Source organism: Trematomus bernacchii, unplaced genomic scaffold (assembly GCF_902827165.1).
Source record: "Trematomus bernacchii unplaced genomic scaffold, fTreBer1.1, whole genome shotgun sequence".
NCBI classification, from domain to species: Eukaryota; Metazoa; Chordata; class Actinopteri; order Perciformes; family Nototheniidae; genus Trematomus; species Trematomus bernacchii.
Window position 1 is genome coordinate 351,130 of NW_022987524.1, and position 12,496 is coordinate 363,625.

At 40.4% G+C, this 12,496-nt stretch overlaps 1 protein-coding gene across 1 annotated transcript in view; it reads right to left on the reverse strand.

Annotated features, from left to right (window-relative positions):
- rbfox1 (RNA binding fox-1 homolog 1) overlaps positions 1-12,496 on the reverse strand; it is a 205,338-nt gene that overhangs the window by 67,737 nt on the left and 125,105 nt on the right. Inside the window, exons 2-5 of the mRNA XM_034119954.1 lie at positions 12,130-12,414; positions 4,304-4,450; positions 4,088-4,141; positions 1,985-2,077 (exon numbers count right to left, since the gene is read on the reverse strand). Of these exons, the coding sequence (XP_033975845.1) occupies positions 1,985-2,077; positions 4,088-4,141; positions 4,304-4,450; positions 12,130-12,414 (579 nt within the window). The remainder of the gene's footprint in view (positions 1-1,984; positions 2,078-4,087; positions 4,142-4,303; positions 4,451-12,129; positions 12,415-12,496) is intronic.

The window sequence follows — 12,496 nt, forward strand, 5'->3', positions numbered from 1 at the left end:
GTGTTAGGAGATTATCTTGTGCCATTTAGGGATGGGTATCGTTTGAAATGTATCGATTCCGATTCCGGTTCTGCTTATCGATTCCGGTTCTTATCGATTCCCCGTTTCGATTACAAAATTGTAAAAGAAAGAGGTCAAACGTTTAGATAACAAAAATATCTTTATTCTTTTAAGCTTTAACTGACATTTTTACAAATAAAAAATATACATGCAATACAAATGTATTGCACAATAGCTGTGCTTTATTTTAACTGAGCTATGCCTGTGGCAAGCTATTAACAGGCATTACACTGTGCCTTGTCTTTTTCTTTTTCAGTGTAGTGGAGCCTCACTTTAGAGCGTTTACCGCGATCCATCTTTGGTGTTATGAAGTGACTGAGCTCGTGAACTGTCTACGGGAGGGCGGGGGGAGCCTCGCTGCGGGGCAACTGTGGACCTCTGTCGCCTGTCAGCGTAACTTACATGATGCCGTTTAAAAAAATTAAGGGCGGTGCCGGCCGCCAGCGGCCCGCTGACGACCGGCCGTTCTGTGATTCTCTAGAACACACAGATGGCCAGTCCGCCCTTACCCTGTATTCCACCGGGTCACCGCGGCGCAGACGGACCCGGTGGAATACAGGGTCTACCGCGTTTAAGAACCGTTAAGCAGAACCGAAATTGTGTATTTTGTATGGGTACCCGGCATTTTCTTATCGGTTCTCATCTGGAACAGAGTTTCGGTTCCCAACCCGAGTGCCATTACATGTTCCAACAGTTTAAATGTCTGCAGCCTCTAATGGTAGAAGGGGTTTAGGCCTATAGCATTAGGGTGTAGGGTATACCTTGCAGAGACTGATGGTTTGATGATTAATTCAGCTTGAGATACCTGCTTCCCAGTAAGGAAGGTGCTGTAGAAACTTTGAATGCTATTTGTTAGCTTAATATGTTTGGCTGTAGTCACTACCTCAAGTGAGGAATATGTCGGGTTTTCAAGTGAAGATCGAATGATCGATACACTGTAACAGGTCTGCATGGTGAAAAGGAAGCTGAGAGCTCTTTATTTACATCTCAATCTACATTCCAAACCTCATGGTCATATACAGCCATATAGATGAAGATATTGTATCAATAGGTACTAGGGGTGAGACTGATCCAATCTAATATTGGTATCGGGGTTCCTAATCTCACAAAATATAATCATTGCATAATGGGTAACGTTTTGGACGACCAATATAAATACAGTATGTAATAATGGTGGAGAATGTTCTTTGGCTGTGTTGCTACAGCTGCCAAGCAGGTATTGGAATTGTTTTTATATATAGATCTCCAAATTCAGGTATGGGATAGGAACCCAAAAATAGTGGAATGATGCATCTTCTCTAGGTACAGTTGCTGATATTGCCTTGTATAAAGGATTAGATATGGAAGATTGCAACTGCACTGTGATAAATGGACAGAGTTATGCTTGAAGGCTGGTGGTGTCTGCTCTTATTCTTCTTAAGGTACAAAAGACATTGAAATAGCCATTCAGTATTTAGCTGTAAACCTTGCATGTCTCTCAAATTCTTAAGTACTTCCTCTGTCCGTGGATAAGCAAAATTGGATTTCTGCGGGAAAGCTCCTTTCATTAATAAACATAGAAAATATTGGCCAAAATACGTTTTTAATTCCTGGTCGTGTTGATTTTCACACTTAAACCTTTGGTAAAGCCAATTGCCTCAGCTGTACAAAAACAAGGAAAACAGGAGAAGGGAAAAAAATGTAAAGAAACTAATAATAAAATAAGCAAGGTCTTAATCATACCATCATGTTGTTCTATAATATGTGGATATTATTTGTGTTTGGTTAATGAAAATGCACAAGGAAAGGGAGGTGATACGGCTTGGATGGCTTGAAGTGGGATGTAGTCAGTCAAACGCTCACACACAAATACACAAACACACACATACACACACACAGGGAAAAGGGGGATAGGGAGAAGGAAGAAGTATTTGAGAACATGCACCTCTATTTTACGGCCTTCTACCACGGTTCCGTGTAATTTCTCTCTGGCCCTGTCGGCGTCCACGCTATGCTCGAACGTTACGAACCCAAAACCCTGCATGCAGGACGGAGAGAGGCAAGAACAACATGCACATTATATTTCACATGTGATACTCGTCATTACAGTGAACAACCTCCTGATTCAATAAATAAGCACAGTAGATCACACAAGTATCTCTTCAGAATGCTATATTAATCAATATACAATATTATTACAAGTCTGGACAAAAATGCAAATCATTGATAAGAGGAGACAGACCCTTTAAAAAGCCCTGCCCCTTAGATTCTTTAATACATAGTGGTACAGTGATGAGATACATTTTTAGGCTGACCAGGAAGTTAGCATCGAAAGGCAAGACCCTAGACAAAAAGCAATGGAATTTTTTCATTGGATTTTGGAATATTGCAGAAAATAACATCTCTGAGAAACACACGTTAATCATACTTTTTTTGAAGCATTAATGCAATCGCCAGAATTAAAGTCATAATTGAGGCTATAGACAGTCTACGACCTTATCACCACCGCTAAGCTAAAGGGGGCTAATGTTTGGCGTGACGACATTTAGTATTATCATTTTGTCACTTGTTAGCAACCACTGCTTTTATGAAACATAGAAGCTTGGTTCATTCACAAATGGTGTATTTACTGACATCATTTATGGACAAATAATGAATATCTCTAAAGCGTGTTTTAACCACAGATATTATTTCAGACATCTGACCAAATGAAAATGAAAGTGGTAAAATGCTGACTCACTTATGGGTTTCAGGACTAAGTCCTGCACCAATCTATACCTGCAGACAACATGGTTGCATGTGATTTCTGGTTGTACGGGTGCCTGCCTAGACGACATCAGTATTGCCATTCTTAGTCAGAGAACATTGATTTTGCTGGCCGTAATTTAACTTTGAGTAGTTGGCTGGATCCTTTTAAAGTGGTAACCTTTCTAATGGGTCTTCAATTTGCACCCAAGTGCTACAAACATGATAGCATGCTATAAGACTGAGGCTAAACCTGCGTGTTCAAGGCAACATATCAAGTTTGGTTGTTGTTTTTGTGGTCTATGTTTGCAGACGCAGCAGCTCCTATAAGTAAGCTCAAACTCTGTAAGTGTATACTGTGTATGCAGTGGATGTTCAAGTCTGGAATGGGGTTTTACTAATGCTAACATTGCATTGCATACTGCAGCTAGTATAACACCCCAGGCAAACCATTCCTTACAGGTGATTAGAAGATACAACCCTCCGAACTTTGATATTTATTATCGCTCTCACTAGAGCCCCATACACTGCTTTGTCATATTCAGAAATGCAAAACTTGACAGCCTGTCATTTTTGTTGCAATGGTTGACCATGGCTGTTGGGAGCTAAAACCTTGTGAACGGCCATTTTAATTCATATAGAACATAAGTCAGTAAAAATGTATAAGCGAACAATGAAAAATCGAATACTGTCTGTAAGATATATTTATTCAAAATGGTTAGTGATTGGAACTGAAGCCTCACACTCTGTTTCCCCTTTCATTACCTGCACTGTCCCGTCTCAAGGGGTTAATAACATGCATTAATAATAAATGTCTGCTTTCATAGCAGAGGTCTATGGTTATTGCATAATGTAGATTATGCAATCATACACTGCAATATTCCCATGTTGGCCATGTAGTTGGGAAAAAAAGTACAAGAGAGTAAATCAAATGCACCAAAATAATGGCATGGCATCAGCAAAGATAATACAAAAGATGACACTAATAATCAAACGTATACAAGATAAGAACATAAAAACATATATAATATTCTGAAAGGAAGTGATTTTAATCTTTGATAGACATAAGTCTATGAAAGAAGGAATTTCTTCTAAGGAGGAGATTTCAATAAAACACTATTAAACACTATTAGCTTTTGGGTTTAAAAAGTGAACAATACAGTGAGGTTTTTTATAGAGAATTATAAAGAACATTTGAGCTAACACAAAGAATCAGAGCCAACAGTATTACTTCGCTGTGCCAATTATTCTGGACCACAACAAAATAATTTTTAGACATGCTAACACAAAAAACACCATGTACCTTAGAACCTCGCTCGTTGAAGATGATTTCCACATCTAAGATTTTGCCAAATTGCTGTGAAGACAAACAAAAGAGAAAACTCTCAGTGATTGATTTATATGTTGTGATTGGTCCAACAGAACATTTAAACCCAACCATTTTTAATTCCTGTTTTTGGTTTAAATCCAAATGTAAAACATCAACATGAACATTTAATGAATTTGATTCAGTACTCACGCCGAACATTTGCCTGAGGTCTGGGTCTCTGAACCTGAAGGGGATGTTGGACACGTGCAGTCTCTTGGGCTGGGCCTTGCTGTCGGTGCTTTCAGGGACCGTCTGTGATGAAGGCTGACTGTCTGTCTGAGCGGCTTCATCTGTCTGCTGGGAACACAGAACAAAGGACGCTGAAGGAAAGGAAACATGTACGATGGCACTTCCAGTAACTTTGTAGTTTATCCGACAAGAAAATAGCATGTATATTTTATAATAATCTAACATTGAACTTCAGTTATTTGTTCACAGGTAGGAGCTGACTTTGTGTTTCAGCAAATGTTTCAGTCCTAATTCAATTTTTATTTTTTACCTTGTGTCAGTGGGAATGTGTCCCATTGAGCAGATTGAAAGCTGCTTCCCTTATTCACATTTTTTAAAATGTATTTCATATTATTATTTTCACAGACAATAAGTGTTTATGTCAGTAGGGCCTTCGACTGTGAGCCGTAGGGTCACCGGTTCAAGTCCCCGAACAGACCTAAATATGGAGTGTGGACTGCTACTTGGTTCACCTCCCGGGCCATGGTGCCCTTGAGCAAGCGACCGGACGCCCTAAAGCGTTCCCTAAAACTGTGTTGTCATGATGATGTCTTACACCAAAGCAGATTACACCACTCAGAGATCTACGTTGGACTCTGACTGGATGATCTATCAGGTCAGCCACCTCTCATCACATAAGCCATAGAGACCTCTTCCAGAAGTCTAACCCTGCCCATGTGCCCCAAATAGTTATTCATGATTTACAAAAGATGATCCTGACCTTTTTTCCAGCATCAGGCCAACTTAAAACTTCACCATTGCGATAACATGTACAGAGCACAATGCTCCCCAGAGGGTGAACCATTTTGAATTTATTCAGGCTAATTTCTGCTGCTTGGCACTAAAGGTGAACTCAATAAGTAACCTCACACCAAAACCACTTTTCTTACATAGAATCATTCAATGGTGTTATATTTTTCTAGATAAAAACAAGGGATTCTGTATTCTAGATAAAAAATAATCTATGGAAAATCTGTGGATTAGGCTTTAACACTCCGCTAAAGAACACAAATGTTTCAGAGCACCACTCTTTTCATTCATACTGACTGCCACAGAAAACCCTGTATTACCCTCATCTGAAATTCAGAGAACCATGCTTACGTTTGATTGCAGGTTGCAATTTGAAACAAGGGGAGGTTTGAAAGCACATGCTATTTTCACACATTTATAAAACACATTTCTCTTTAATATCAGATTGGTTCTCATAGTAAACACTTCAGCACGAACACATTATGAAACCTCATGGATCCTTAGAGCCCATCAATTATAAAGGAGTTATATTTGGAGCATGAGACGAAAATAATCTGAAGTTAGTTAAAGGTGGGGTAGGTACGTTTGAGAAACCGGCTTGAGATACACTTTTTGTTATATTCCATGGAATGCTCTTAACATCCCGATAGCAATGAATATCTTAACAAAAAATCCATAAAAAATGTAATCTGTGGAAGCCGTAGTACTGTAAAAAGCACGACCATTGGATGGCCTACCTGCCTGTCAGCCTTCCATCTGTGCACAAACTTATCTCGTGCCCTCATTGGTCATGTGGGCGTTCGTGTGTGTTGGAGGAGGGGCTCTGTAAGGAAGTGGCCGATTTTTTCCGGCTGTGTATTTTCAAATTCTAGCACTCGAGCTGGTTTCTCCAAAATGGCCTACCCTACCTTTAAATATGCAAACACACAAAAACAAAACATCCTCAGAGTGTCAGCAGCAGTCTGTTTGTCCTTTAGCTCTCAGTGTGAGGGAGATCAATGGCTGATACACACAGGAGAGGACTTCAGTCTCCTGGTAAATTCAAGCGTGTGTGTGTGTTACAAAATGTGTCTGTGTGTGTTGCTGGCTTCAGAACAAACTAGTCTTGTTCATTAATTAACATACAATATTAAATTGGTTATAAAGCAATCATATACAAAACACCCAAAACTGGCCTAAACATTTTAGAAGCGACACCTGACAGTCAAAACACCTAAACTGTGGTATAGCTGGAGGGGAGGGGGGGGGTGTCTAATGATTGTCTTGCTTGTTATGGTTGTTTAGTCTGAATAATGATTCTGGTGAAGATGGAGTTTGCTGCTTTAGCAACGTGTAAAATACCTAAAGACAATGGTTTCCAAATCTCCTGTCTTTTTTTTCATTTTGCTCACGAACAATCCCAGGCTTCAGGCCAGCTAAAAATAGTGTGTGTGTGTGTGTGTGTGTGTGTGTGTGTGTGTGTGTGTGTGTGTGTGTGTGTGTGTGTGTGTGTGTGTGTGTGTGTGTGTGTGTGTGTGTGTGTGTGTGTGTGTGTGTGTGTGTGTGTGTGTGTGTGTGTGTGTGTGTGTGTGTGTGTGTGTGTGTGTGTGTGTGTGTGTGTGTGTGTGTTTGTTTGCTTGAAAAGAAGCAGCATAAGGCCAGCAGACTGCAAGTCTTCCATGCAATGCCCAGGTATACACCAGCATATATGGAGTACACACACACTGCAGTGATCACCATCTGTGCAGCGACGTCCGCCTACACTTGCAACGCAGAAACAAAACCAACAGCATCTCATCTTTTTGGCACCAGAAATCTGAAACATGAGGTGAAGCCAGGCTGAATATAGCGGGTTTGCAGACATACTGGAGTTATCAAACAAAGATGATTTCTAACATCAGGTTCTCAGAAGAGACAATGAAATGTAATCTGGAGTAAAGATGGAGAACAATGGACATGTGTTTTATCTCTAGAACCAGTTTTACGAAACAGAAATAAGGGAGGAAATCAGAAAGGAAACCAAATACCACATGGAAATCAGCCTTGCTAAAAAGCACTTAAACAACAGAGGGGAGACGTGCTCTGATCAGCTGCTGGGCTGTCAGAAGAGGGGGAGAAAAATAGATCTCCGTCCTCCGTGTTTTATTATATAGAGTCGTTATTCATTTGTTTTAAAGCTCAATAAATAACAAAGAAGACCTTTGACCGGCACTTTTCTAATTTTGTCCGGAAGATTTAAACTTTAACGGACATCTTGACCGGCGAAAGAAACTGAAACTGAAACTCTGCCGCACGGTCCCCTCGTTCCTTGGAAGAGGCGGAGAGGTGGGTGTTTGTCATCTGCTGGTGGACTAACCGGAGAGAATTACAGTGCTTGCCTCGACGGGGAGGGATTGCATTGAATTAAAGCAGCGGGAGCAAACGCTTGCCTCTGGGAGGGAGAAAGAAAGCCACAGCGGAGAATAAACAGAAGGGTAACCATGGTAACTATGGGCGGGAAGTCTTCTTCACTGCTTTTGTGGCAGACTACAGCGCCACTTACAGGCCTGGCATATGTACTACAGCGTCTCCAGCGCTTTCGAGCGGCAATGGCCGGCTGTGGCCCAACCCCACATTCCCCTGATAGGTGGAGAGTTGGCCCAATAGCCGTAGCGCCACTTCTGTGACGTCAGGACAGTGTTCAAATCTGGATCAGTTTTTATCAGATCCGTTGCAGCCCCTTTTTTAGAGATTTGGGTATGGAGGAAAATAGAGGGTTGTGTTTTCTGACACTTGGTGAGTTCCCTGGAACACCGGGGACACATATTCATGTATAAAAGACGTACAAAAGTGCATTTTGCATGATAGGTCCCCTTTAAGTTTTACATTTCTGTTACAATAATTGATTATAGGGCTATATAAGTAAAAGTATGAATACCATGGTATTAAAATACTAACAAATTACATCTTATTTGTTTACCTCTGTAAAGTGTCTTTGAGCACCTGATAAAGCATTAGATAAATACAATGTATTATTATTATTTGTATTAAATTACAAAAAGTTAATTACTCATTCTGCACAATGGCCCATTTGAGAATAATAAAAAGTACAGAAGTATTCTCCTTTGAGTTCAATATGTTAATTTGGACAAAGTGACATTTTGACAACGTTCCAATCCCTTCTGTAACTGTTGAGATGTTTGATTGGGGAAGCGAAGGCTTCAGACGAGATGAAAAGTGAGAAAAACTGCCCAAAAAAAAGGGATGTATCTTCTGGTTACCATGCATATCTTTAGTAACCACGGCAAACCAATTACCATAATTCAGCCTGGACCCATAGGGTGACTGACCGAGGGACATCACATCACTTCAGATCCAAAACTAGCTGGAAAAATACTTCAGATGGTTTAGTCCCTTATGAAGCATGAAGGTTTTCAGCAATGTCACGGTAATCTGCCCATTAAATCAAGGTACTGTATGTGTGAAAAGTTGAGATTTTTGGTCCAAAAGGAAAGTGGCTCATTCTTTGGGGAGAATGTTTCAGCAATGTATAAATTGTATCCAATGGCAATTATTCCATTGCATTCCCTCACTGTGGAATTATGCAGATCTATAATAACACCAGGAAGGGCAAAAATAAAAATGTCTATGGAGAGTATCAGATGCCAAAAAAAGGATTCCTCATTACTTTCTTTCCCCTCACACTTTGCTCCCCTCTCCCCCTTATCTCCTCTTTGTTTTCAACGGTGGGCGACACATCGTGTCTGGATGAACTTGGACATATAAACAAGGCAGGTTTGATTGCAACTTCATAAAAATCCTGTTCTTCCCCCTCAACCACCCCCCTTTTCTTTTACTGCACACATGTGGGGCTCACAGTGAGGTTAACGTTGCTCCATAAACACTCTGACAAGATGAGGTCATTCTTCTTGGATACATAGCACACACACACACACACTCACATTTTTGAAATTCACTGTTGGGGCAAACAGCTGATCCATGTAGGGGAGACACACTAAGTGGATTCTTCTGAAATGATGAGGAGAAGCAGCTAAATATCACAGTGAGAGGGAGGTGATGTTGGGGAAGGAATGTAGCGGACAGACAGACGGAGAGGGAGTGTGATGAGACTTCAAGATGTACAGACGGACGTCCTGGTACTGCCAACAGGCTCTCTCTCAGTCTCTCCGCTGGTAGAGGAGCTCGGGGGACGTGGCAACCAAACCATCACACAACATACACAAAACATGCATTCCTGCTAAAGCACATTTAGAAAGATGAAATGGAAAACTAGAGAAGATATTTTCCACCAATGAGAAGGACAGTTGCAGTCAACATGTCGAATATACTGAAGATTTGTCCTGATGGTCAAACGGTGTGTGAGTGCATGTCAATGTTTCTCTCTCCAATAAGCAGGAGGCACCTTGCATAGCAGCCCAGACAATAGTCTATGACTCATCGATGCATACAGAGGTGAAGTATTCAGATCGTGTACTTGAGTAAAAGTAGAAGTACCATAGTGTAGGAATACTCTGTTACAAGTACAAGTCCTGCATTCAAAATGTTACTCAAGTAAAAGTAGAAAAGTACCAGCATCAACATATAGTTAAAGTACCAAAAGTAAAAGTAGTCACTGTGCAGATTGGTCCATTTCAGAATAATATCTATGATTTTTTTTGTAATGATTGATCATGAAAGTGTTCTCAAAGCTAGTTTGAATGACTTTGTATACTGCAGGGTAGCTTGTGAATTTACTCCAGGTGGAACTAAAGTCTGATTTAACACTTGATTATATTTCTCATCATTCATCCACATCTGTAAAGTAACTAAAGGTATTAAATACATGTAGTGGAGGAAAAGTACACCATTTACAGTACCTCTGAATTTTTGTCAGTAGAAGTACAAAGTAGCAATGGAAATACACAAGTGTCTCAAAATTGTACTTAAGTACAGTACTTGATTAAATGTACTAAGTTACTTCCATATAAACATATGGCATTTGAGTCTAATGGCAAAGCTAACAGTAGACTCTAGAAAATACTTCACAGTCACATGAGGTCACCACCGCTAAGCTAATGGCGGCTAATATTAGCGTGATGACTTTTAGTAGTCTCATTTAGTCATTTGTTAGCAACCGCCATTTTTAAGACATAGAGATGCTTCAGACATTCACCAGTGGGGTATTAACTATTGTATTTTATATCGTAGAAAAAAACTTGCTAATTTCTTCAGCTTGTGTTAACAGCAAATCTTATTTCAGGCAAAAAACATGTTAAAAAATGTTTTGTTATTGCATTGTACTTAAAGATATGTTCTGTTTTTGATTTTTGATGGCCATCTAATCTCTATGTCTTTCTTACGCCAGACATATCCAATAAATGAAATCACTTATTTAAGGGAAATGTATTCTCATATTGCTGCTTGCCATATATACTGATTTACAGATTGAAACAAACTGCTGTAAAGTTAATATTTTTGTAATTTCACAGGAGGTAGAGCTTCATGTTTGATTCAGATAACTATTAACTGTGAATTAAGTTTGAAAGTCCAGTCGAAAAACAACAAGAAAACTAAGCAGTTCTAGCAGAGCTGAGGGAACACATTATTACTTTACAAAATAATATCAATTTGTATGACACTTGGGACTAATGGTGTAATACATATTTATGAAATTGAACTGAGTTATAAATTGAAAGAAAAAATGACCAGCAGGATTCTGACGACTCCTGGCTGTACTGGTATATGTGGCATTCAAAATCATATGAATTGTATTAGAACAGTAACTCAAAAAGGCCCCCAGAAATCACTGATAATTGTCTTTGGAGTGCTGGAGTGGTAAACAGATAACACTGAGGAAATAATCCTGTAGGGTCTGTTATAGTGGGACTTTATGGCCAAAACAAAAACACACTGGAGGGGAACCTTGGAGTGGAGCAGCTCCACATCACCTGAATATACAATGACCGGTCCAACTGCCATGTATCAAAGACAGCACACAACATCAGCAGCTGCTATTGGAAGGCTGCGACACTCGAACAATCCCCAGATAATTCTTCTCAATATCCAATGTTACACCAAGACCCATTAGAGACCTTTTCAACAAACACAAAATGTGAACCTTGATAAAGGAGAGCAGTCTGGCTCACATCTCCTCTGTTTGCTCTGTTCAGACCGACTGGGTTTCCTGGTTGTGTTCGGCTGGTGTGAAAGCTGACAATGAATCGTAGTGAAGACAAAACCTCTGAGACTTGAAAAGGTCAGTCTCTTTCCAATTCCGATTGGTTTCTTCCCCTGTGACATGTCTTTACTTCCTGTCCGTTTATGTTTTTGAATGTCTGTCTTATTAGTTTCATCTGTTCCCCATCATCCCTGCAACCACCTGACCTGCACTTCATCCCCTCATTATTTCTGCTTTTAATAGTTCCTGTATTTTGTTAAGCCTTCGTCGGATTCGTGTTTTTTAACACACAGTTCTGTTCTGTTATGACTTGCCTTGTACGGACCAAGACTTTTAATTAAAGTAGTTTCAGTTTAAAGTATCGTCCTCCTTCATTTCACCTTGAATAATTTGGGTGACCTGTGATGGGGTCAGGGCACATGTGGATGGAATGTTTGCTACAGGGCACTGACAGGTTTGACATTTGTTTTTCTGTGTTATAAGATAGTGTAAAGCTTGGTTAAAGTTAGGTTATGATTTTGATCGGGTATTAAAAAAAGAAAATAAATAGTACAAACTGTTCTGAACTGTTTTATATAACTCCATTGCATGTAACAATTTAACTAATCATATACAGTACAGAATGGTCAATACACTCTAAAACCCAGCAGTGAAAAAAACTGAAACATTGACCTTACTTTCTTAGGTTAGTTGAAAGCAATAATATTAAGTTGAACTTATTTAAATGTAATATTATTGCTTCCAACTAACCCAATACAGTTGTGTGAAATCTGTTGACATAATACATTTAATTAAAGTCAACGTTTCAGCTTTTCAGTGAGCTATAGTCGACTTAAACCCCACCTCTCCCATGATGCCTTACTGTGGCGTTGCCGGGGACGCTGTGGCTGCCGGGGTCCGGGCCGCTCGGCCCCTCGTGGCTCTGCGAGGACTGGTACATGTTGAGGGGGTGGTCGCTGACGGAGGCCTGCACCCCGGGGTAGTCCTGCGGGGCCGCCGGGTGCTGGTGCGGGTGGGAGTGTGGATGTGGATGGGGGTGTGAAGCTGTGAACTCTGGGATGCTGTTCTGGGGAGGGGGGGCAAACTGGGCTGATGGGTAAGCTTGGGCCATGGATGGGTCCGGGGGTGCCGGTGTGTCCTGGTTACCCTGTGGACAAAGAGATTCACCGTTTATTTAGAGGAACATTTCCACATTCCATTAGAGGAGATTTTTCTCACTTCCTTCAATC